Source organism: Musa acuminata, chromosome BXJ1-8 (genome assembly GCF_036884655.1).
Source record: "Musa acuminata AAA Group cultivar baxijiao chromosome BXJ1-8, Cavendish_Baxijiao_AAA, whole genome shotgun sequence".
In the NCBI taxonomy this organism is placed as follows: Eukaryota; Viridiplantae; Streptophyta; class Magnoliopsida; order Zingiberales; family Musaceae; genus Musa; species Musa acuminata.
Window position 1 is genome coordinate 7,934,950 of NC_088334.1, and position 22,472 is coordinate 7,957,421.

Consider the following 22,472-nt stretch of genomic DNA (forward strand, 5'->3'; position numbering starts at 1 on the left):
TGATTTTAAGACACTAGAAAAGTTTATCAATTTGATGCTCAATTAATTTTTTTGAATGAAAAGTTGTAAGAGGAGGTTTATTAAAGTAGTCTAAAGGATTTAAAATTAAAGGATTAGAAGATAAAAATATATAAATTGGATAAAATATTATATAACTTGAAACAAGCACCAAGGACATAGTATAGTAGAATTAATAAGTATTTTCTTTAATATATTTTTTAAAAAAATTAAATGAGCCAACTTTGTATATAAAAATCCAAGATGATAGAAAAAATATTCAAAATTTATAATCAACCTTGGCTTAGGTGTGATTTCATGAACAATAAAAAAACAAGAATGTGTTGCAAGCTCTAAAATAGAATATGTTATGACAACAAGTGCATCATGTCAAACAATTGAACTTCGAATAATTCTAATAGATTTTTAAGAAAAATAAGATGAACTAACTAAAATCTATTACAATAATAAGTTTATTATTTCAATAACAAAGAATCTTGTCTTCCACGAGCATATCAAACATATCAAAATTTGATAATATTTTATTCATGAACTGATTGATAAAAGGAGAAATTAAAAAAAAAATTACAAAAAATTTAACAATTTTTTTTTTATTTTTTTATAAAATAATACACTATAGATTGAAAGTATTGATGGTTTCTTTTACTATCTTCTTCCCTTTCTCTCTAAAATTCTATGTAAAGCCAATAATTTTATTACCATAGCAGTAAGAATATCGTCCGTAAGGACATATCGGATAGCTTTTCATTAGCTAAAACATTAGCAGAAAAAAGTTGACAGAAAATTTTGAAAGTAGTCATCTACTATTCATGTTTGCTATAAGAATAAGATTGAGATCCTTGTCCGCAGTGAAGTTCTCAAATCAAGTGCATGGCCACAACTCCCTGTGCCATCAGTAAAAGGAACCCTAACTTAGTTCATGTCTCAAGGTTATAAAATAATGTACAGACTTTGAAAACCCAAAACCCTCAATTGTCCTAAATTATTAGAATCCATAGCTTAGACTTGAGCCAAATGCATGTCCTACACTAGGCATCAATTAAACCTGATCACATCCAAACAAGGAGTAGATGCAGGACACATCAACCACATCTTTCGGCAGCTTGTACCTATGCTTAAGTTAATGGTACCATATGGAAACAGTAAGCTTTATATTGATGGCTTATGGATAGACATGTGATCCTTCAATCAGAAAGCTTAATGTCAAAGACACCTAATTATGCAGGTGACAAGGAGATTCATTATTATAAAAAGTATGAAGAGAGCAAATTAAACAAGCAATTGACTCAATGCCATCTCCTGTGCAATTAAACAAGCAGCACAAGTTCCAAAACCTAACTTTAGTTTGTACCTAAACTTTGCCAGATGTCAAAGATGCTTGCTTTGAGCAATTAAGTATGGAATCTGATTGTAGTCATCCAGTGAGGAGGAGGAGGAGTAGCACATGGGGATTCTCTTGGCCTAATTGTCTCATCCCTTCTTGTTCCTCATTCAGTAATCTCCTCCATGCCTACAGACCCCATGTCTTCCTGCACCAGACATGCTGAATCATAATTGTACAAGTGTTTTGTTTATGCTACTTCTTGATGAAAGGGAACAAGCTCATCCTTATCCCAACACTAAGATCTAAGCTCCCTACTCTTTCTTAACACATGCACAATAATGCAATCTCGGATCCTCAACTATATTATTCTCTAGGGTTTTCCTCCAGAGAAACAACAAACCTAATTGGCTAACACAACACCTGTCATGTTTTAGCAGCCCAACAAGATGGGACCCACCCATGACAGTGTCACTTAGCTTTCGCCGTAACGAAGGAGTCCCCTCCATTTGTGAGGCAATGGGAATAATCCAGGGTGTTCAGGTGAGAGAAAGCATGAGTAATAGTGGGAAGAGAGGATGGGGGTTTCATGGCATCATGTGAATCCATGTGCATTGACTTACGAGAACATGAGCCTATGCCACGAGGATAGCAGATTTAGTGCCCATTCCTATATGCACAATTAGCACCACAGACATAAGAGGGTGTGTCTCCAAGACATATATAAGGACCTGAGAGACAAGACAGCACTTTGTTATTGTGTTCGAGCACCAAGAGCATGGAGGCACGCAGGATTGGTCATGGTTGTCGATGGGTCTCGCCGCGCCGGCCCAAGCCCGTTTCGGCGTGAGGCCTCGAGGCACCGAGCTCAAAAGAGGATGAAGAGTAGCGCTGAAGGCCCAACAGGCCGCTCATGACGGGAGCTGAGCTGGTTTCAGGTGCTGCGGTAGCTCGTGCCGGATGGCGGGTCCATGGAGCTCGACGGGCTCATCCGGCCGGCCGCCGACTCCGTCGAAGGTTCGCGAGTGCCAGTCGAAGCCATGCATGCGATGGTCGATACGTTGTCTGCGTGCTCCGACGAGCGAAGCGAAACCGAAGCTGATTTGTTGTTGATAGCCAACCCACGTTCATAGGCAAGGAATTCTTGTGACGTACATGACAAGTCTGTAGTCTTCTCTTCAGCCACCGAATGGATTCAATGTGCTGTGCCTTACCACGACGAGCGTCCATCACCTTAAAATCAGCATCTTTTTTACCTTCTAGGATGAGACTATCCATCATAATCTCGTCTCGGTGCCATTCATTTGGACGCATCATAGCATCATAAAATTGATGCCTTCAAATCTTCATGCGCGCAGTCCCAATTAATCCACCTCGGATCGGACGTAACGTCGTGACATAATAATTGTTGATTATGTAATCACATTAATTGTTTGTCCTCACGATATTATCGGACGACGTCAGCACCCCCACGTCACTGACGGGCAGAATCAACGTTTCTGTTCCCGTGTCGATCTGGGCCACGTGGTATACTCGTCTTTGGGGTTAACGATCTCACGCCTCCCCGTGACTTGTGCGTGTCCCCGAAACCCGTCCACCAAGCAACGAAGTCAACGGTCTCGAACTATGAGAGAGAAAATAATGATACTAAGGGAAGAGGGGAGGAAGGTGTGAAGCAAGCGACCGAGGAATGGCGTGCGCGGTGTGTTAGTATACACGTCCCTCTCGGATCGAGAGAACGGAAGAGAGGGTTCGTGGGACGCTTGGGAGCCGTCCGATGCAGGGACGGGCGGTGTCAAGCTTGCAACCTGGCCTTCCTTTTTGCCATCCATAACGTCGAACAAGTGCATCGTCTTCAATGAGGACATAGGCTTCACGTAATAAACACTGCAAAAATGGAGATACAACAACCCCGAAAGAACAAAGAACTGCTGCCTTTTCTGAGGTCCTAATCACCGTTCCCATCCTCGTCTAGATCGCTGTAAAGTCCATTAATTAAATCCTACCGTTCACCGGCCAAGCGCTCGTATTCCAATTCCAAATCGCTTTCCTTCGTTCCTCCAAAAGTCCCAAGGAAGAGAAGAAAAAAAAAAGAAGAGGAGAAAGAGAGGAAGTGAAGTGGACGTGAAGACTTAGCACGGGTTCCTCTTTCCTTCGCCTTCCACCTCGCTTCTCGACTGCCGTGGACGCGATCATTGACGTAACCAGCGCCAAACCTTATCTTCTTCTTCATCCCATGGTGGAGATTGATGTAGTCGATGTTCGTAAGGGATATCCACCACCGGGCAGCTCTCTCTCTCTCTCTCTCTCTCTCTCTCTTCTGGCTTCGATGAATTACCGGAAGGCGATCATAACCATGCCCACCATCGTCGTCGTGCTCAAAGATGGAACTTTTCTTCGCTTCTTCCAACTCCAAAGTTAGATGTGGCTACTGACACCTAAATGCTTTCTAGTCTCTCCTCCTGCTCCTCTAGCAATTAAGAGTAAATGATTATTTTTTATCTCCTTTACAACTAAAGTAAATTATTATTTTCGTAATTGGAACCTAATATTTTAGGTAAAAATAAATAAATTTTGAGTATTTTCCTTTAAAGAGATCTAATATAAATTCTTCCAAGTTGTTTGCGTTAAATATTTCAGACATAATGCCTCCTATATCATTGTCTTATTTTTTTGAAATAATATTTTTTTGATAAAATTTCAACAAAAATCTACCCAATTTGACATGTTAATTATTCTTACGAATTTTGGCGTTAACAAAAAAAAAAGTAGATCTAAGTATCTCCTGAAAATAAGTTTAATGTCACCAAAATTATAAGAGGCCCTTCAGATTTAGTACACGCGCAACTGATGGATAGGTCATTCGCGTGTCGGATCACATGCGCCACACCACACCACACCACACCCACACGTGTGACTATCTTCTCTACAGACGTCTTTGTCCTCGTACGAGCCGCTCGCGCTCGACGCTCCCCATCGCCGCCCGTATCAACGCCTCATCGCCCACCTGCGATCGCCGGTCGCCTGTCCCTTTTGGTTTGCCTTCTTTTCCCCCCGCACGGTTAAAGAGAAACAAGGAGAAAAAGCTACGTCTTCTCTCTCTGTCTTCTCCGGTCTTCCTCTCTGTCTAGTTCCTATCCGTAAGAAGCCAACCCTAACTCTCACGAGCGAGAGAGCAGGCGAGTACCTGCTGATGCTGATCAGATGATGATGATGATGGATAAGCGAGATGAGGAGACGATGGAGGAACCGGCCGCCGAGATCCCGCTGCCGTTCTCCGCGCAGTCGCCGTCCACCTTTCCGCCCCCGAGAGGGACGTTCCTCGATGCTGATGGCGCGGACAGGGGCTTCCTCGAGCTGATCGGCCTGCAGGAGCTGCACCAGTCGTCCTTCCTGTTCCAACAACCGGCCGCAAGAGCGACGTGTGTGGCGTCTGCTCCTCCTCCGGTCCAAGCGAAGTCCTCCGACGCGGTTAACTTCCCTGCGAACCCGTCGTCGATGTCGTGCTCCTCGACCGAGACGGGCGCCAACCCGACCAAGCCCGCCACCGCGGGGGAGGCGAACGAGCAGGAGGCCGAGACGAAAGAGTATGCCACACGACACTGCGATTTGTAGCTATCTTTGAATATGGAATTGAAATCGAAGCTAATGTTGGGGAAACATTACAAAAATGGCAGGAGATGCAAGGAGGAAGGAGGGAAGAAGAAGAAGAAGGGGCAGAAGCCTCAGGAAGAGCCGAGATTTGCGTTCGAGACGCGGAGCGAGGTCGACCACTTGGACGACGGTTACCGGTGGCGCAAATACGGACAGAAGGCCGTCAAGAACAGCCGCTTCCCCAGGTATTATTTGCTCCCTCTGCCACTCCATCTCCACTGCGCTACCCTAACTTGCTGCAATCATGGCCTGACGCTTCTTCTGTCGGCTCTCTGCTGCAGGAGCTATTACCGCTGCACCAGCGCAACATGCGGCGTGAAGAAGCGGGTGGAGCGGTCGTCGGACGATCCCGCCGTGGTGGTGACGACGTACGAAGGGCAACACAACCACCCCAGCCCCATCGTGCCGCGCGGCGCCCACCATGCGCCACCTCCCCCGCCTCCGCTCCTCCCGGCGGAGCCGTCCATGCCTCCCCCGCTTGGGTTTGTCTTTTCGCCTCCGGTGAACACGAAGGAGTTCCAACTCCCCCTGCTCAGCAGCTACCTCGCGCCTCCCCCGCTTGATTTCAACCGTTCAGCCGCCCCACGGACCCTCGTGGTGACCTCCGATCTCACCGCCTCCATCGAGGGCCGCAGTCAGACGGCCGAGTCCGCGATCAGGGACGACGGGCTGCTGCAGGACTTGATACCCTCAGAGATAAGAAAGGAGTAGTCGTCGTAGAGTTATGGTACGTTGGTCGACCTTCTCCTGACAGAGATTGGTGTTTTCTCCTCCATTTTAGGAGATTTTTCCTACAAATATTTTCCTCTGACTCCGATCAGTTGGATAAAGAAATCATAGCCGTTCTTTCCCGTATGCACAGATTACCTACTGCTGCTGATTATGTTGTATTACTTACTCTCGGTAACTCTCTGTATATTGAGTTGTTTATCTGAACTTTTCAGTTGAAAGATTGCATTCTTGTCATTAAGAAGCCACTTTAGGAGATTTCACCGAGGGATGCAGAAGCATAGAACTGGAGATGTGTTAAGGTTAGGGTTGTAGGATAGTTGATCAGAGTCATGGGTGGAGCGAGTTGAGTTGGGGAAAGGGAAGGGTGAGTGTGAAGGACTGGTGATGTGCTCAATTCTTCACCTTTGAAAAGCTGAAAGAAACCTCACAATGAGGGGAATGTGCAGGAAAGAACAGCCAGGGAGGGAGTATGAAGAAGAAAGCTTTCCTCATCTCATTTGGAATGGACTTTATGGTTCCTTTTCATTCATTTTGCCGTTTGCATGCTGCCTGTCAAAGCAGATAGCCACTGAGATTGGACATTGCATAAATGCACTGCAGGTTTGCAGACAGCAGTAGGAATGCAATTCTGATGGTTCTGGATGAACTTAATGCGTTGTTTCTTTGTGTTTGTCCTTTCATTCTTTCAAACATAAGGTGAAAAAGATGAGTGAGATGATGATGGCGGTGCATATATGTACTGGTCTTGCTAGGAAATATGAGATTTACTAAATGCGGTCTCCAGTTGCAGCAGGAGATTGATGGAGTCAGAAAGCAGTGGAAGGGAAGGAGTGGCTTCTGAATGAACATTGTTGAAGTGGAAACATCTCAGTTTATTAAAGAGGAATTCACAGGGCTTCATCGAGGAACATTGTGTACGCCTTATCACCTGCAATTTGATCTCAGTGTTCAAAGACCAGGCAATAATGTCTCATTGTTCTACTCGTCCAAATATGTACCTGCAGCGTGACCAAAGTCAACGGGCGTTTAAGGATGGAAGGAACATAGTTTGAGGATGGGACAGGCGGAGGCAACCTCAAAAGAGAGGGAGGGGCATGTGGATGGCTATATATAAGTTAGTATTTGAGTTAATTATAAATTATCTCATCTAATTAGTCGATATATATAATTTTAAAAATTATATTGAGATTTCTATACTTATGAAAGTAAAATATTTAATCTTATTTTTTTTTCATATTATCATCGATTGTTTCACGAAAATATAATATATATTCATTGATAAACTAAAGCGAGATGAAAATTATATAATATTTTTCGTTAATAAAATTATTGATATAAGAAGAAATAATGTTAAATATTTTAATTTGATATAAGGATCTCAATATAAATTTTAAAAATATAAGGATCGAGATATTAAAAATAACTAATTACTTGAGTAATATATAATTAGATCGACATATTATTTGGCATCATCATTTCTCTCTCTTTTTTTCACTAAAATATTATATTTTATCTTTCAAATTTTAAAATTATATATATATATATATATATATATATATATATATATATATATATATATATATAATTTTAGTCGATTTCTCTAGACAAGCCTCAAGTTTAAATTTTCCTATATAGCGTTCCTCATTTCCAAAATGGCGCAAGGAAGCCCTTATTTTTTAAAATGATAAAACTATCCTCGTTGACGACTCACAGCTCGTGCGCTTCTATGGATCATGAAGGGTCTCTAATCTTAAAGCACGGGAAGCAATTACTTCGGATTACGTGAGCGCGTGACCAAAACTAAAGAAAGAACAACAGCATGCAAAATCCAGGGGTATGAATGGATCCAATGTACATATATAATTAATTTAGGTTCGAATCAATTGATTACCCGGTCGAATCGGACCTGGTTTGGTCGGGCCGTTGAACCGGTTAAAAACTATACTCAAGCGGAACTAAAACAAATCCCAAAGTGCACAATCTGAGCCGTTGGATCGACGTTTTAACGCATTGAACCGGTCATCTTCATCTTTGTCGAACCTTTTAGTTTCTCCATTTCAATCGGCATGAAAGCGCGTGGATGCAGGTGGCGACGGAGATGAAGGAGACGACGGCCATCGTGGGACTTGAGGTGGTTCCCGGCCCATGGGAGGTTGCCTCATCTCCCTCGGAATCCGCACATTCGAGGACGAGGGCTACCGCGAGGCTGTAGATGACGAGATCTTAACCCGCTGTCGCCTCAAGGTCTGTCGGGAGGAAGGGGACAGGGAGGCCGTCGAGAAGCGCCTCGGATTTGGCCAGGTCGAGGAGCTCATCGAGGAAGCCCTTGGAAATCTCAACCTCATCTACATGATGATCGGTCCGCCCTTGCTCTGATCCCCCCTTTCTCTTCTTTTCTGTTCCTCGCCAGAGTCGGATTGGTGATTTAGGGCTTCCCGGGTCTGAAACGCAGTGATCTTTGAGATTTTCATCCTTTTCTCACATGTTTATTAGTAAATAGTAGGTATTTAGAGTGAGTAGGCTCTTCAGTATTCTATGGCTTATCCGTCTCATAGAATTGCTTGTTGTCTGTTCTCGCCGTCTCACTAGAATGAAGACCTTTATAGGTTTCACGATGAGAAGGAAGACTATGGGGATGGCAATGCCATAAAAGATGATCTTTTCTTTGAATGAACAGCTCATGCATATTGTGACAGTCGGGATGGTAGGATGATGAATAGTGGTTGACAATGAGATCAATTATACAATACTTGCTCCTGTGTAACCTACATACTTAGCTGGAACATAAAATGTTAAAATTAGTCAACTACATCATGTTGAAATTTGTCTTATTCTTGCTAGTTGTTATCTCATTTGAGATCTGGTTTATGCCTGCTTTTTCAGAAAAGTGCAGATGTGATTGTCTAATATGGTGTTAGACAATGCTTTGCTGAATCATATTAATTTTAAAATGTGACTTGGCTAGCACACTCAACATATCCACACATCAAGCTTCCTAATGTTGTCCAGAATTTGGTAGAAACTATGGCACCTCATAGCCTAGGTTGCACTAATTGTCTGATTTACTAGATGCAGGTTGAAACTAAGGTTGTTATCTTGTTTAAAAATGATATCACCATTCTTTATGTCAAATAATGAATTTGTATTATATTTGTTTTTCAGTGCAGGGATGGTAAAAACTCATTTTTGTCATCATTTGCATCATTTCTCATGCCTATCCTTATGGTCAAGGATGATGCTAACATCGGCTGAACTGAAATCTTGCTGTTATACACTAAAAAGGACAAAGCTGACAAATGGAATGTTTATCTATTTAATGTCCAATATTAATGTGTTTATGCATAGTGATTGAATGTATTAAGTCTATAAATGTGGACACCAAGGCAAGTACTAGTGAGTTCAGTACTCTGGCCACGTAATTTTGGTTGCAAATTCTGGACTAGATGTCTTTCTAGGAGTCTCAAGTAAGAGAAAATCAAAATTCAGGATGGATCTAGTTTTTTAAAACTAAAGAAACAATCGCGAAGGTATGATTTACAGCTGCTGTATTTAGTGACTAACGTCAGTTGTTGCTTCAAGCTTTTGATTTAGAAGTTCAACCTTCTTACAAGTCAAGTTAGACAGTCTTGCACATCAAATATATGAGACATAGTTTGGTGCAGTTCAACACAGGAATATGTGAGAGAAATTTCCATTCTGCAATTTAGTGTATAAGTTTGACATATATTACAGATGAAAGCTTGATTGAAGCCAAAACTAATAAATGCCTCTGGTTTGTTTGTTTCCACAATTTCTGCAGATCATAAGATGTGTCTTTTTGTATATCATGCCCTGCTTTGATTTCTAGGATCACATTTGTCAATCTTTTTCTCCTTAACTTAGGGAATGCACATTTCAGGCATTGGCTCTAAATGATGCACCATCAAGATTAGGAAGAATGTCATATCAACATAAGTCCATACAGAGCAACTGTTTCTTTCGCATTTTAGTATGGTTGTTGGTGGTTACATATGGAGTTAAACTGCTACATACTTGCATTCTGGTATGGTTGCGGTGGTTTATCATATTCATATGGATAAGTAGTTATCTTTTTTTAACATGATTTGGTAGTCATAATAATGATAAAAGCGAACAAAAAAATTAGAACTTGAGAAGAGAGAACTAGATGTTGGAAGTTTTATGTAAATAGGTTGAGTGTTTTGACCTCTCTTCTTTGTGTTGGCTTGTAATGCTCAAAGACATCAGCTGAGAGGAGCTAGGTCCTAGTGAAATCTAGAAATCCTTTTTCATCTATCTGTTGAAGTCCTCTCTTGTCATGAACATCTCACAACGAAATCTCTAGTTTATTTGCTGTTTGTTTCTTTTTTCTTTTAGCAACTTATCCTGTTTTTAATTACTTATACTTTTCTACTTTAAATATTTAATTATAGAGTGGGAGCCATGGCATGTTCCTGAAGACTATGAATATGAAGTCATTAAAGTCAACACTGTTTCCCAAACATGTCTCTTGACACTGACCTTGTTAACTCCTAATGGAGTTCTTCAAGACGGTAGGGGCAGTCTTTCAATCAAAGGTTTAAACCTCTGGCTCAGTCGTCTCAAGTTATGTTTGTCTCAAGAGCTCTTATCATTTGGTATGTTATGCTTATCATTAATAGCCTACCTTGCTCTTGTGATAAGAATTCTGTTAGGAGTCAGCAAAAACATAACCTGCTTGAAGGATCCTTTGTCATGACATTGTTATGATATATGTGATGCAACTCTTAAAGAAAGTTTTTTTTGGATTTGTTGAAAGTTGTGCTGCAAGGTTAGTTCATATAAATAGTCAATAACGTTCTGATATTAAGAACTAGTCAGGAATGTCAGGTCCATTAAGTTGATCTAACATTTATTTCTTCAGTTCATGCTATAAGGGTTAGAACATCTTAATAGTCTTCACAAGAAAGAAAATTAAAATAAAATTCTACCAGAAATTGTTGCATGAAGCATTTGAACTTTGGATCAACTTCTAAGGGATATCTGGTGGTTGGCAGAGACCAGGGATGGGAGGTTGATTTGGAATCAAGTGTGCATTATCCACCAAGTATTGGACCTGTGTGATTTGATTCGACTGGGACTGTACTTGAGCGGTGTATATGGAGACCTGACCCTGGGTCTCAGCCAGCTCACGTTGGGCGACGCTGATCTCCCTCTGCAGCATCGATATCACCCCAACACTCCCGTAAACTGGATCTTGCACACGCCAGTAGGCCTCCAATGCAATAGCATCTGCAGCTTGTCTTCTTTGCTCCACTGGAATTTGCTGCAAGATATTTATGCACACTGATGCGAGTACATGTTCATTATATAAGTTCTTGTGTTTTGTTGCTGGAAAATTCTCTCTTTAATTTTGGATTGACCATGTCTAATTAAATGTCTTGGTTTTGCAGGAAATTTTTTCATATGTTCCAGATCCAGAGAAGGGCACATGAACTAGTGATTGTGATTATAGCAAGAATGCAGGAAGAACAATAACCTGCAACATTCGAGCGACATTGCTGGCACCAAAGATCCTATGAACGCAGGTGAATCTTTCGGGGTTGGCGGAGGGGAAGTAGGGGGCTAACACACAATCCTCGCAGCATCTCCTCCTCAGGTATCGACAAGCAGCACATCGAGTGGAATTGGACATTACTGTGGTTGCTGCTGGACTCTTCTTAGATTCTCCCAAGGTACACAATAGATCCCCCAAGATCTATACAGGGGAGGGTAATCTAATACTGATCTGGCTCTTAGATTTTGCCAATCTAATGGAATTCTTGTGTACATTTATTGACAGGTTTCAGTGATGGAAAGTGCAACGGCTAATGGTTTAAACGGAGGTGAGGAGAAAATGGCATGCATGGAGAGATGAAGGTATGAGCAAGCGTGTCAATCTTGTCAAATATGTTTCATGTAAACCGTTACATTTGATACCACCATGGTGAAACGAGATCCGTACAATACTTGGAGAACTGTGTCATGACCCCACACACAAAAAAAAAATAATATATATATATATATACTTTAAATAAATTTAGAGAGATAAATACAATATATTTTATTAATTTCTCATAAACATAGTGATATGGTTATTATTTTGATTCTGACTCATGAGATTCAGCCAATTCTGAAGATAACGAAGGGCTTATTAAGCATTTCATATCAATAAAGTTTAAAAGGTATTGTTACACAACTTTACGTCATCGTCAGGGAGTGAACATGACTCGATCCCAAGGACCCAAGGTGGTTCATGCAGATTCTTAAGGCGAGAGAGTCGATGTCAGGTTGTGTCGGAGCATCGTCAGTTGGATTGACCCAAGGTAGAACAATATGAGGTGGGTTCTTTCACGTAAAATTCCAGCACGTCAATATGAGGTTGAGTTGAAGGTGTTGTGTTTTTAGTGTCCAAGGTTCGATCGCCTGGTGCTAGCCAAGGGGTTGATCATATGTGGTTCGTTAATGATCGTCGATGCTTCCGTCGATTTGCTCATACATTCCGTAAGGTGTCGATTGATCTGCATAGTTCCATGCCATGTGGTGTTGTTTCACATGTTTCCAAGGTGGTTCCGTGCTATGTGACGTTATCTCGTATGACCCCAAGTGACACAAGCACGATCTATTATCACATAAGGGGTCCGAAATATCATATTGGTATGTGTGCACCATGTCAACTTCGAGGCTCCACGTTGTTGACTGTTGTTGTGAAGGCGATACTAGAATATGTCGTATCAAGTATATTATATCATTAGTTTGTTAATTAGAATAATTATATTATATAAAAATGATATTCTTATTTATGATTAAAAACATTGAAGGAATTAAACAAACACTCTATAAAGACACAAAGATATATATAGATAAATATCTTGATAAGAGACACGAGATATAGTCATTTTTTTATCTTAAAAAAATATTTATTTATTTTCTTTTGTAAGAAGAGGTATGAATGACATATATCTTTCATGTTCGAAAAAATTCTCACCCTCAACTTATAATAGTATTCGAAACATGGGAACATATAAAATCAATTTCGCTAAATAATTGACGTGACACACATATTAGTACGACCAGCTTAGCGTCGGCAATTACCACGGGGTCATGTAGAATCAATTTCACCTTATCACATGGCAAAGATATTGTTAGGATCAGCGCACCATCGGGAAACTGCTGATCTCGGCTACCACGTGTCACCTGTAGAGTCGTTGATCCAATGTCATGTTTTGGGCCAGATGGAACAGGTTAAGGCCATCGGAGGCCCGCGAATCAACTGCTCACCTTTCCTCCGTTATTTCATCAATTTCTCTCGTGCCTTTGTTATGCTCTTCTCTTCTATCCTTCTCTTCCGTCTTCTTCCTGTGTTTCGTCTTAGCCTTGCCGACACATCCTTTTCCCCTTGCCCTATTCCCTCTCCGATTTGAGGAGCTTCGGTGTTCGTTGATGGGGAAATGGGCGACACGCCCGTGCCGTCTTCTGGATTTGGTCATACGCTTTGTTTCCCCGGTGGAAAATGGTAAGCGCTGACGATCTCCTTTTGTTGTTTGGTAGTGGTTGTTCTTGCACGAACTCTGTGTAATATTTGGCCCATCTTGGTGTTTTTTTGTCTTCTGTAGCTTTCTTGCCTTCCTCCAATGATTATTCTTTTCTTTGGGATAATATGATCTGGACTTTAGGTCAGAACAAGTACATTGGGTTCAATCGGAGATGCAGTAGCTGCATTTTGAGATTTTTGGTTGTTTCTCACGACAAGATGATTTGCTTCTTTTGGCTTCTCGATTTCGGGCGTTAAAGCCAGTATTTTTTTGGGCGATGATTCTAACGTTGACCTTAACTTTACGCAGGAAGATGAGATTTTTGAAATATTTGGAGGTGTTCTAAGTGGCTCTTCGTAAATTATAACGAGAATGTGGGGGCTTCTGTTTGGATTAGGGCCGTGACGGATAAGGGAAAAGGAAACTTCTATATTGATTGTGTTTATCATGGATAGACAAATATCAGTAGATAGAGATGTTTTGGTGGATTTGGAAAGTGGCATGAATACGATGATAAACCAACAAGAGGAAGCAAGAGATGTGGGCTGCGGCGCAGGGCAGGGGAGAAGAGTGTTGGATAAGGAATGGAGTGGCTTTCTGGGCATTGATGGATTCATGAAACATGAAGAAGCTGTGAAATTGGAAAATGGTATGCCTGGTTGTGCTGAGCTTCCTATCAGGAATGCAGAAGCTTCAGTGGACAAGAGGGATGGAGGAGAGGAATGGGTGAGGCTTCTGGAGGAGAAGGTGGGAGCGGAGAAAATGAAAAAGAAAGGCTGCAAAAAGCATCCGAAACCACCCCGGCCTCCCAGGTCTCCATCGTTGGATGCTGCTGATCAGAAGCTGATAAGGGAGATTTCTGAGCTTTCCATGATGAAGCGGGCAAGGATTGAGCAGATGAAAAAGAAGATGAGGAACACAAAGTCGACATCTTCTACAGGCAACTTCTTTGCCTTGATTGTTACCATTCTTTTCTGCCTTGTTATAATCTGGCAAGGTATACTGCATCCATGATTTTTGGTACCTCCAAGTTTTACTGGAAGTTGTTACTTATATATCAATGGCAGTATAGTTACTAGCATTTTGTAGCTTCTTTTTTCTTGGGTTGTGTTGCTACCAAGTAATTGATGTAAGATATTGTGGAAGAATTTGTTCTTCATTGACATATATATTTATGTGCTTTATTTACCATATATTGATGTCAGATCCCTTGAAGTGCAAATATTTTACAATGTGTTGTTTTACATTCTGTGTTGCAGAAAAGGAATGTTTCAAGTAACCCTCTGCTAGGTATAAGAAAGTCTTGTTAATTCTGCTTGATGCTAGTTCATACAAATCAAGATGCTTGCAGATGTTGCTAGTACACCCAATATTGATGCTGCCATAATCAAAGTCAAAAACCTCACCAGAATAGCATGCCTTATCTGAGAACAGTAATAAGAAACAGCTGATCATCTTGTTCCTTTTTCTTTAAAAGTTTAACTTTGTATTGTTGAAGGTTGATTTATGAGACAAAGACTGACAAGAATCATGACAAAAGTTGTGTTAGAATGACAATTTTGAATTAATATCAATTTAAGAATTTGAAACAATTGGTCATCTCAGTTGTCTTTTCATCTGCAGCCATCTTTCAGCTAATGTTGATGTTTGAGTTTGATGCTTTCATATATATGAGTGAATTGCGTTAGAATAACATGTTTAAAATGGTGTAATCATCTCCCTGTTTACATCACCAATTCTTGTATCTAAATATTTCACTATGTAAATTACAATGACTGCAACTTTCATGTGTATGCATGGCTCTTTAGTTATCCTGCTTTTAAGCCAATAGTTTTCTGGAAAATGGCTTATGATGAACTGCCGAATCTGTTGTCATGCTTTATACATGACTCCAATGTTAGGATTGATATACAAATATGGTGTTGATGCTCAGTTTTATTCTGTTTACAATACCTAGCCCCAAATTATGGCTGACAACTGATTCAGAGTGCTTAAAAATGGGTTTTCATCAGCTTCGTATTATAGTTGATGAAGCTTAGCACTTAGAGAAGTCCAAACATAATTCAACCTGATGTGGTATACACTATATAATGTACACCATTTGTAACATCCATGTTTAGTCCCACATCGGAAGTGAGCAAGATTAAGATTGACTTATAAGGGTCTGATGAGTGTACTACTATCAACTTCAGTTTAAGCATTTTAGGCAGTGGTTTAGACCAAACGAAGTTAATAGGCTAGTTAGCTCATCAGGCTCGGGCCATGACATTTGGTATCAGAGTCGGCCTAGTATTTGGGCATGGTGAGGGGGCTCAAGTAGAAAAGGATTATCCGTGGATGAAGTCAGAGGACTCGTCATGGCGTGGAGCCACCATTGAGCTACGCTTCATATGCACTATGTTAGAGTTTGATATGGGTTATGCTGAGTCTTGACGAGGACAGTGGTTTAGACCAAACGAAGTTAATAGGTCAATTAGCCCATCAGGCCCGGGTCATGACACCATCTCTATATTTTTTTCCTTGTGCAACTATCATTTACTGATTATGATATTTATATGGATCTTTTTTTTTTCTTTTTCGAGCATGTTAAGATTCAATTGTGTTTGATTTGATCGTATATAAATGTAAACTGTATCTGGTTTATTTTAAGTGTTTAAGGGCACTAAACTGCTTATTAATTAATATTATATATAAAGTATTTATATCAATCTCTGATTTGAGTTTTAGTTAATGTTCAATTAAGCTTAATTTTGGTGTATTCTGATGTAAGCTGAAACAAATTTGGTCTGTTTTGACTTTCAGCTGTTTGTGTCCCTTTCTATATTAGTTTTTTCACTTGTGATTTGTTGTATAGCAATAAGCATCAAAGGAAAATATAGTTTCTCCAGGTTTGGATTGTCCTATCAGCCTATTTACATCTATGTAATGATAAAAAGTCCATCCTGTGCACTGTGAATCATGAACACTCACTTCTAAGGTAAAGTTAGCAATATTTGTTATTAATCACTATTCGTAGTTTTTTGTATATAAACTTGGAGAAGTTGTGCAATAACTTCTTCAGTTGCAGAAGTTTATAATGAAAACATTTTGGGAATCTATCTGTTCAAGATTTGGTTCCAGATTCTGCTGGAATTGTACTCTTGGACAAGCTTCCAGCACATTGGGGTTATTCTCTTCTAATTTAATCGTTAAATAACTGATCAGAAATCATGATTATAAGTGTTGACATCTGTGGGACAATGAAAAATATTTCACTAGTTCGTTTTCATGGCACCTAAATTGTCCTCTAAGGTGCTGATTTATTAGTTGCAATCAGGTATGTCTTCGAACTCTCTAGTAATACAGCTGCTGTTGCAAGTTATGATGTAATTACATCCTGGAAGTTAATATCTAACTGATCAAGCTTCTCAGTTTCATACTTTTTGTGGTTCTGTTAGAAGCTTTTTCACAAAGGAGTTCCATAGTCAGATCTCATGGTTCTGAATCTTCGGTTCGCGGTGGATTAATCTCTGTTCACTTTCACAAGAATGCTTCAGTAAATCACCTTAATATGTCTTCCTCAGGATACCCAAGGTAGGCAGGTTTGGTTTTTTTTTTTTTTTTTTCCACCCTTGTAATTATCTATACCAGTTTCATTAAAAAATCTTGAGATAGTTACATCTGTTTAGTGTTTATATAGGATATCCTAGCAATGTTTTGGATGGCAATATATACCCACTAGCACTAAGGGCAGCTATGTAACTAGAGATTTCATGTTGCTAACCGCTTCTGTAATATGAATACTACTATTTAATGATATGCATGTTTCTAATGCCTATCACATGTCTTTGTTCTGATTGCAGTAATTTGTAAGCAAGAAGAACTGGATGATGAGCAGTTCTCAAGATCTCCTGCAATCTCAGCAATAGAAATTTGCAACCTTCTCAAGAGATTGATCCGAATGTAATGTGTCACCCTTTTCTTTTTCGCCTGCCCTTCTTGCAGAGACACTATCTGCATCCTGTTTGATAGTAATTATGTTCTGTAAATACGATCAGATAACAGTGAGCCGCTAAGAGTTTGACGGTTCTTCTGGCCTTCAAACCTTCAGCTTGTTCTTAAAGATTTTGGCACCTTTGTGCATATTTTTCCAGTCCATGTTGATCCATGAGCCATCACCCTTTGCCAAGAAAAAGAGAAGTTTCTTGCCCTGATTGGTTTCTGGTCATTTGCCGATATATTTTGTTGCTTAGTACCTTTGACCATGTTTTAAAAGTACTTATAAATTGGGATTGAACTGTATTTATAATAGATTTAATTATTTTATGGGTATCTTATATTATATATTGTCACATGGCAATATTTAGAACAGTTTTAATCTAATTTTTTAAAATTAATTCTAATCAAGTTTACTGCATTACTTAAGGAGAAAAAAAGGAGAAGCAAATGTATAAAAAAAATTGGAAGAAATTAAATTATGATTGTTATTAGAGGTTACAAATATTGATTTAAGATCTTACAAGTTTATCAATTATGATCATCATATATTAGATCTTGTAATGTGTTATTCGGAAGTGAGTCAATGAATTGAATTTATTTTTTTACACTACCTGGGAGATGAGAGAGAACACAATTGTCAATTTTTTTTTAATGGTATGATTTTATCGTCTATAAGCAGAGATATTTTTGAACTTTATTCCTTGATTAGTCTGATAGTTATCTTATTTTTTATTAATTTTATTTTATTATCATAAAAAAATCCATATTCATTGTAAATTACTCCTAAACCTATTTGTTATTAGAGTTGTATTTTAGTTAAGATGTTTTATCATCCAAGTTGATCCATATCTTAATTATATAACTCGATATAAGTTGTTACCTAGTGAAAGCCAATTTAATTTATCTTATATTTGCATAAATTATAATTAGTTTAAAGGTATTAAGTTGCACATGATAATATTTAGAATAATTCTAATGTCGTTTCTCATATTGCTCAAGGAAGGGAAAAAGAAATTAAATATAAAAAAAATAAATTATGATTATAATTGAAGTTACAAATCTTAAAAATTCATCAATTGAAGGACAAATTTGATTCCATCATAGCAACGTTCATGATCATATCATTTTAGACTATTAGAAAATGAAGAGAAGTTCGTACTTTTAAATAACTTATAAAAGTCGGATGTTAGATGTAATTTTTGTTTATATTTGTGTCATTTAGTTTTTTTCACATACCATATAAAGAGTTTCAATAGATTTGATAATTTTATTTTGATTAGTTTTAATTATCATTTTAGTTTTGTAAATATAGGTTGTCTATGGCCATCGTATAAATTTAAAACTATCCCAAAATATATCATCCAAATAGTTATTTTAAAATTTTTTAACTTCGTATGGTGATATAGAGTGTTAGCCAGTATAGCATCCTAGAGCTACTCAGATGTTATATGATTGAATAGGTCTTTGGGATATTATGTAAGGTTGATTCATTGCCATGTTTCACAGTAGCGTCATATGGGCACTTGTGGGGATTTTTGATCATGAGAGATCATTTGTTACATGACTGTTCAGTGTTTGCGAAGTCTATATTTATAATTTATATTATCTATCAAGTGTTTGGTAAAATCTCTACTCGTAGGATCCCGAGAAAAATGCTTTCTCTAACTCATCTTCTCTTTTACAGGCCTTTACTGGACCATAAGATGTTTCAATAAGGTTAGTCCTTTGCAAATGAATATGCAAGGGTGTTGCACTGTCATAGATAGTCATCGTGCACTCACAATACCTTCATTAATAGATCGTTCATCACCTTTGTTTACTTGCATATATATTTGACAATGTGTTTTACCTTGTTTTTATGTGTTTTTACTTAAAAATTATAAGCAAGAATAGTTTGCAAGACTACGGAATGATCGCTCACCAAAATGGGTAGAACTGCTCCAAAATGACCCAATTTTCGTGTGTCATGACTTGTTTTTTGCAAGTTGTGATGTGGAGCCAAATGTCAGCCATCTCAGTACTCTAGAACCACTCGAGTGGCCCAGGACTGGATGAGGATTTTGGGTAGTATTGAGCATTGATTGAATTCACAAATTTGTATATTAAGATTATAGAAACTTGTTAACCCACTTGGCACTCAGTAAGTAGCCATTCGTAGACTTACGATTATTAGTTTACCTTTTAAAATTTATATTTTCTCTTTTCTCTTTTTTCTCTCTTTACGCAAGTGTTTGTTAAATTATTAATAAAATTATCCTCTTTGTTATATGTTGGGACTTGTCTATCATTCATTTTCAGAACTAATCAATTTACTTTTTTTAGGTCCTTCGAGACTTAAGCAAGGGTACAACTAGGTTGGTCCTTTGCGAATGGATAATGTAAGGGTGTCTCATGACTTAGGTAATTCTAGCTAAGTTTATTATATTATGGTATTAGAGTGGACAAACAGTTCGATCAAATAACGGAAGTTTACAATCTCACATGGCAAAACATTATGGTGAATTAAGCAAAATGAGGTTGGAGAAGGGAAAAATTATCACCCTTAGTTCGAGTAGTTCGAAATCCAATAGTGATAATAAGGATTTGCAAGAATCCTATATGGGAGCAATGCATTTGTTGAATGCATTGCAAGATCAAGTGGGGGAGAACAAGAAGATGAAGCAAAAGAAAATAGGGAGCAATGAGCTAATGTACATGAACATCAAGCTAAATAGTCGAACAACTCGTGTAATGGTGGACACGGGTTGTACTTACAATTTTATTATCGATCAAAAAGTAAGACGACTTAAGTTGAACCTAGAGAAGAGCCCAAGTGGAATGAAGATGATAAACTCGAAGGCAAAGCAAATCTTCGGGCTAACAAAAGGGGTCCCTATTAAGATCAAGATATGGAGCGAAAGCACAACTAATATGATGATACTATTGGATGACTTTCAAGTGATCCTTAGAATGGAGTTCATGCACATGATGAAGTTGGTGTTAATGTCGTTCTTACTCCCTATATTTGATAGAAGGTGATGACCCTTGTGTGGTTCAAGTTTTTCAAGGAGAAACTAAAGACCCACAACAAATATCAACTTTACAACTAAAGAAGGAGGGGCACAAAAAGGTGAATTAACTTTCATAGTTATAGTAAAGTTGGAGCTATGATGTGGAGGCCACTCAATAACCTCTTGTGGTGGTAGACATTTTTGTTATTTCTCTCTTGCACACCAAGTATTTATTGAATTATTTGTAAAGCTATCCTCTTTATGAGACAGCAAGACTTATCCATCATTTATTTTTAGAACTAATCAATTTACTCTTTTACAAGTCCTTTGGAATCTAAACGAGGTTGCAACTAAGCTAACCCTTTATGGACGGATAACACAAATATGCTTAATAATTTAAGTAATTCCAACTAAGTTTGTGATAGTACGATTTAGGCAAAACTAACTAAATCTATAACATATGATATCAGAGCGTGATAAGTACACTTAGAAATATTTGGCATACAAATATGGGGGACTTAGTGGGGTTGTGTTGAACGCAACCAACACATATGATCGTTTGAGGGAGGGTGTAGATACATATAAAAAAGAATTACTAAGACGAGCAAATATTCAAGGTTGACATTTAAAAGAATGACCAACCTTTTATACACGATGTATTATGAGGACAAACGAGCAAGAAAAAAATATATAATACATAAAGATTGAGATAGCTAAGTTTGAGCTACGGCTTGATATTGGCAATTAGAGGGAGAATCATATACAATAGACTACATATGTTGAGAGGGGTTGTAACACCCCTAATTAGTCCCACATCGAAAGTGGGCAAGATTAAGATTGACTTATAAGGGTCTGATTAGACTAAATGAAGTTGGAATCATCACATGATCTCTTATGAGATAATACATTGGTAGATGCAGTATGAGATCAAATGAGGGAGCAACTCTAGGCAACACTAGATGATGACATGGAGTCATCACATGATCTCTTATGAGATAATACATTGGTAGATGCAGTATGAGATCAAATGAGGGAGCAACTCTAGGCAACACTAGATGATGACACACTTGGAGCCGGAGATCATTTTCAATGGAGGACTGACATATGGAGTAGACATGATGACCAACATCAACTTAATGTAATCCAAGGATTAGAGCAACTTAGGTAAAACTTGGTGAAGTGCTCAAGTCACATAAAGAGAGTCAACATAGAAGGTGAAACATGATGTAAAGGCACGAAGATACTAGGCACATTCATTGGACAGAGATTAAGGACATGAACTCTTATAGAGATAAGAGTGAGATTATATTATTATATGGGTCTCATGTTCTAATGAAGCGAACTCATTTTATATTATTCCAAAGTCGAATAGAGCTTCAAGGCACATGCATATGTTAGTAAAGTAATTAACATAGGGACTAAGGTGACTCAACTTACAGAGGTAAAATTAGATTTAAAAGGCCTTGGCATGAGACAAAAGAATATAGAGGTAGATACTTTTGAAGAATATGCTGTAGTATTATCATTTAAGTTGCCACAAAGGAAGATGTGTGTAATGTAGATTATGCTAGGGCCAAAGGCCTTGTATCCATATAATAGTATAACAATTTTAGTGAAGTCAATGAACTTTGAGAGCTGTTAGATGATGGACTATCTTAGAGTTGCACTTCATCTATGTATGACCTAAAAGCAAGTAAACAAAGGTCGATTACCGAAGAAGTGAATATAATTGAAAGTGATGGAAGCTTAGAATGTGCTGGTGGAGAACAGATATTGAGAGATCACGATCCAAGTTTATCATATAATAATTAAAATATAACAAAGATATACTAGGAGATGACATAGTCCAGCAAATCCTAGTGCTCAATTCGAGGCAATATGACATACACGAGAGATGTCCAGCGAAGGACAATTATACGAAGGCATGATCGGAAGCTATTAGGAGCTATACTTCAATGTGATAATAAAAAGAGCTATGAATTTAAGAAGTGAATGTCATAGTATTATAGAAGTGGGTCTTTCATGCTGTACTGAATTTTGCATCATATGAAAGCTTTAGTCATCAATATATGAAGGCTATGTACCACTAAGGAGAATTTTGAGTGTAAGTACTAGTGAGTCCCATGGGAGAGACATGATCATATAGAGATATGATCATAGTTGTTAGAAAGTTAGACTAATTTAAAGCTCATATTTACTTGAGAGAGCCCAATAAGTTAGAGAATAATA

The 22,472-nt window shown here is 38.6% G+C and overlaps 3 protein-coding genes across 7 annotated transcripts; all 3 read left to right on the plus strand.

Moving 5' to 3' along the window:
- Positions 1–4,143: 4,143 nt before the first annotated feature.
- On the plus strand, positions 4,144–6,443 carry LOC135587371 (probable WRKY transcription factor 48). The gene is made up of 3 exons (XM_065078692.1): positions 4,144–4,926; positions 5,017–5,178; positions 5,275–6,443. The coding sequence occupies exons 1-3, from the start codon at positions 4,544–4,546 to the stop codon at positions 5,702–5,704; spliced, it is 975 nt and encodes a 324-aa protein (XP_064934764.1). The 5' UTR covers positions 4,144–4,543; the 3' UTR covers positions 5,705–6,443.
- Positions 6,444–7,777: 1,334 nt separating this feature from the next.
- Positions 7,778–11,705, plus strand: LOC103993321 (probable NADH dehydrogenase [ubiquinone] 1 alpha subcomplex subunit 5, mitochondrial). 3 transcript variants are annotated; one of them, XM_065078693.1, is made up of 5 exons: positions 7,778–8,084; positions 10,156–10,359; positions 10,759–11,056; positions 11,155–11,436; positions 11,544–11,705. In XM_065078693.1, exons 1-3 carry the CDS (start codon positions 7,871–7,873, stop codon positions 11,049–11,051), a joined length of 711 nt encoding a protein of 236 aa, XP_064934765.1. In that variant the 5' UTR covers positions 7,778–7,870; the 3' UTR covers positions 11,052–11,056; positions 11,155–11,436; positions 11,544–11,705. The 3 variants fall into 3 exon arrangements, with proteins under 3 accessions (XP_064934765.1, XP_064934766.1, XP_064934767.1); XM_065078694.1 differs by having other exon boundaries at positions 11,551–11,705; XM_065078695.1 differs by lacking the exons at positions 10,156–10,359; positions 10,759–11,056.
- A 1,356-nt stretch (positions 11,706–13,061) lies between these two features.
- Positions 13,062–17,410, plus strand: LOC135587372 (uncharacterized). 3 transcript variants are annotated; one of them, XM_065078696.1, is made up of 4 exons: positions 13,062–13,256; positions 13,585–14,272; positions 16,713–16,848; positions 17,118–17,410. In XM_065078696.1, exons 2-4 carry the CDS (start codon positions 13,723–13,725, stop codon positions 17,125–17,127), a joined length of 696 nt encoding a protein of 231 aa, XP_064934768.1. In that variant the 5' UTR covers positions 13,062–13,256; positions 13,585–13,722; the 3' UTR covers positions 17,128–17,410. The 3 variants fall into 3 exon arrangements, with proteins under 3 accessions (XP_064934768.1, XP_064934769.1, XP_064934770.1); XM_065078697.1 differs by having other exon boundaries at positions 13,585–14,215; XM_065078698.1 differs by lacking the exon at positions 17,118–17,410 and having other exon boundaries at positions 13,063–13,256; positions 14,535–16,848.
- The last annotated feature ends 5,062 nt before the right edge of the window (positions 17,411–22,472 follow it).

Excerpts from the sequence above, each read along its gene's own strand:
- LOC135587372 (XM_065078696.1), top strand. The coding sequence starts at position 13,723 with ATGGATAGACAAATATCAGTAGATAGAGATGTTTTGGTGGATTTGGAA. Across the intron at positions 14,273-16,712 it reads CCTTGTTATAATCTGGCAAG|AAGCTTTTTCACAAAGGAGT; the intron begins GTATACTGCATC and ends TGGTTCTGTTAG.
- LOC103993321 (XM_065078693.1), top strand. The coding sequence starts at position 7,871 with ATGGGAGGTTGCCTCATCTCCCTCGGAATCCGCACATTCGAGGACGAG. Across the intron at positions 8,085-10,155 it reads CCTCATCTACATGATGATCG|AGTGGGAGCCATGGCATGTT; the intron begins GTCCGCCCTTGC and ends ATTTAATTATAG. Across the intron at positions 10,360-10,758 it reads TCAAGAGCTCTTATCATTTG|AGACCAGGGATGGGAGGTTG; the intron begins GTATGTTATGCT and ends GGTGGTTGGCAG.
- LOC135587371 (XM_065078692.1), top strand. The coding sequence starts at position 4,544 with ATGATGATGATGATGGATAAGCGAGATGAGGAGACGATGGAGGAACCG. Across the intron at positions 4,927-5,016 it reads CAGGAGGCCGAGACGAAAGA|GAGATGCAAGGAGGAAGGAG; the intron begins GTATGCCACACG and ends CAAAAATGGCAG. Across the intron at positions 5,179-5,274 it reads AAGAACAGCCGCTTCCCCAG|GAGCTATTACCGCTGCACCA; the intron begins GTATTATTTGCT and ends TCTCTGCTGCAG.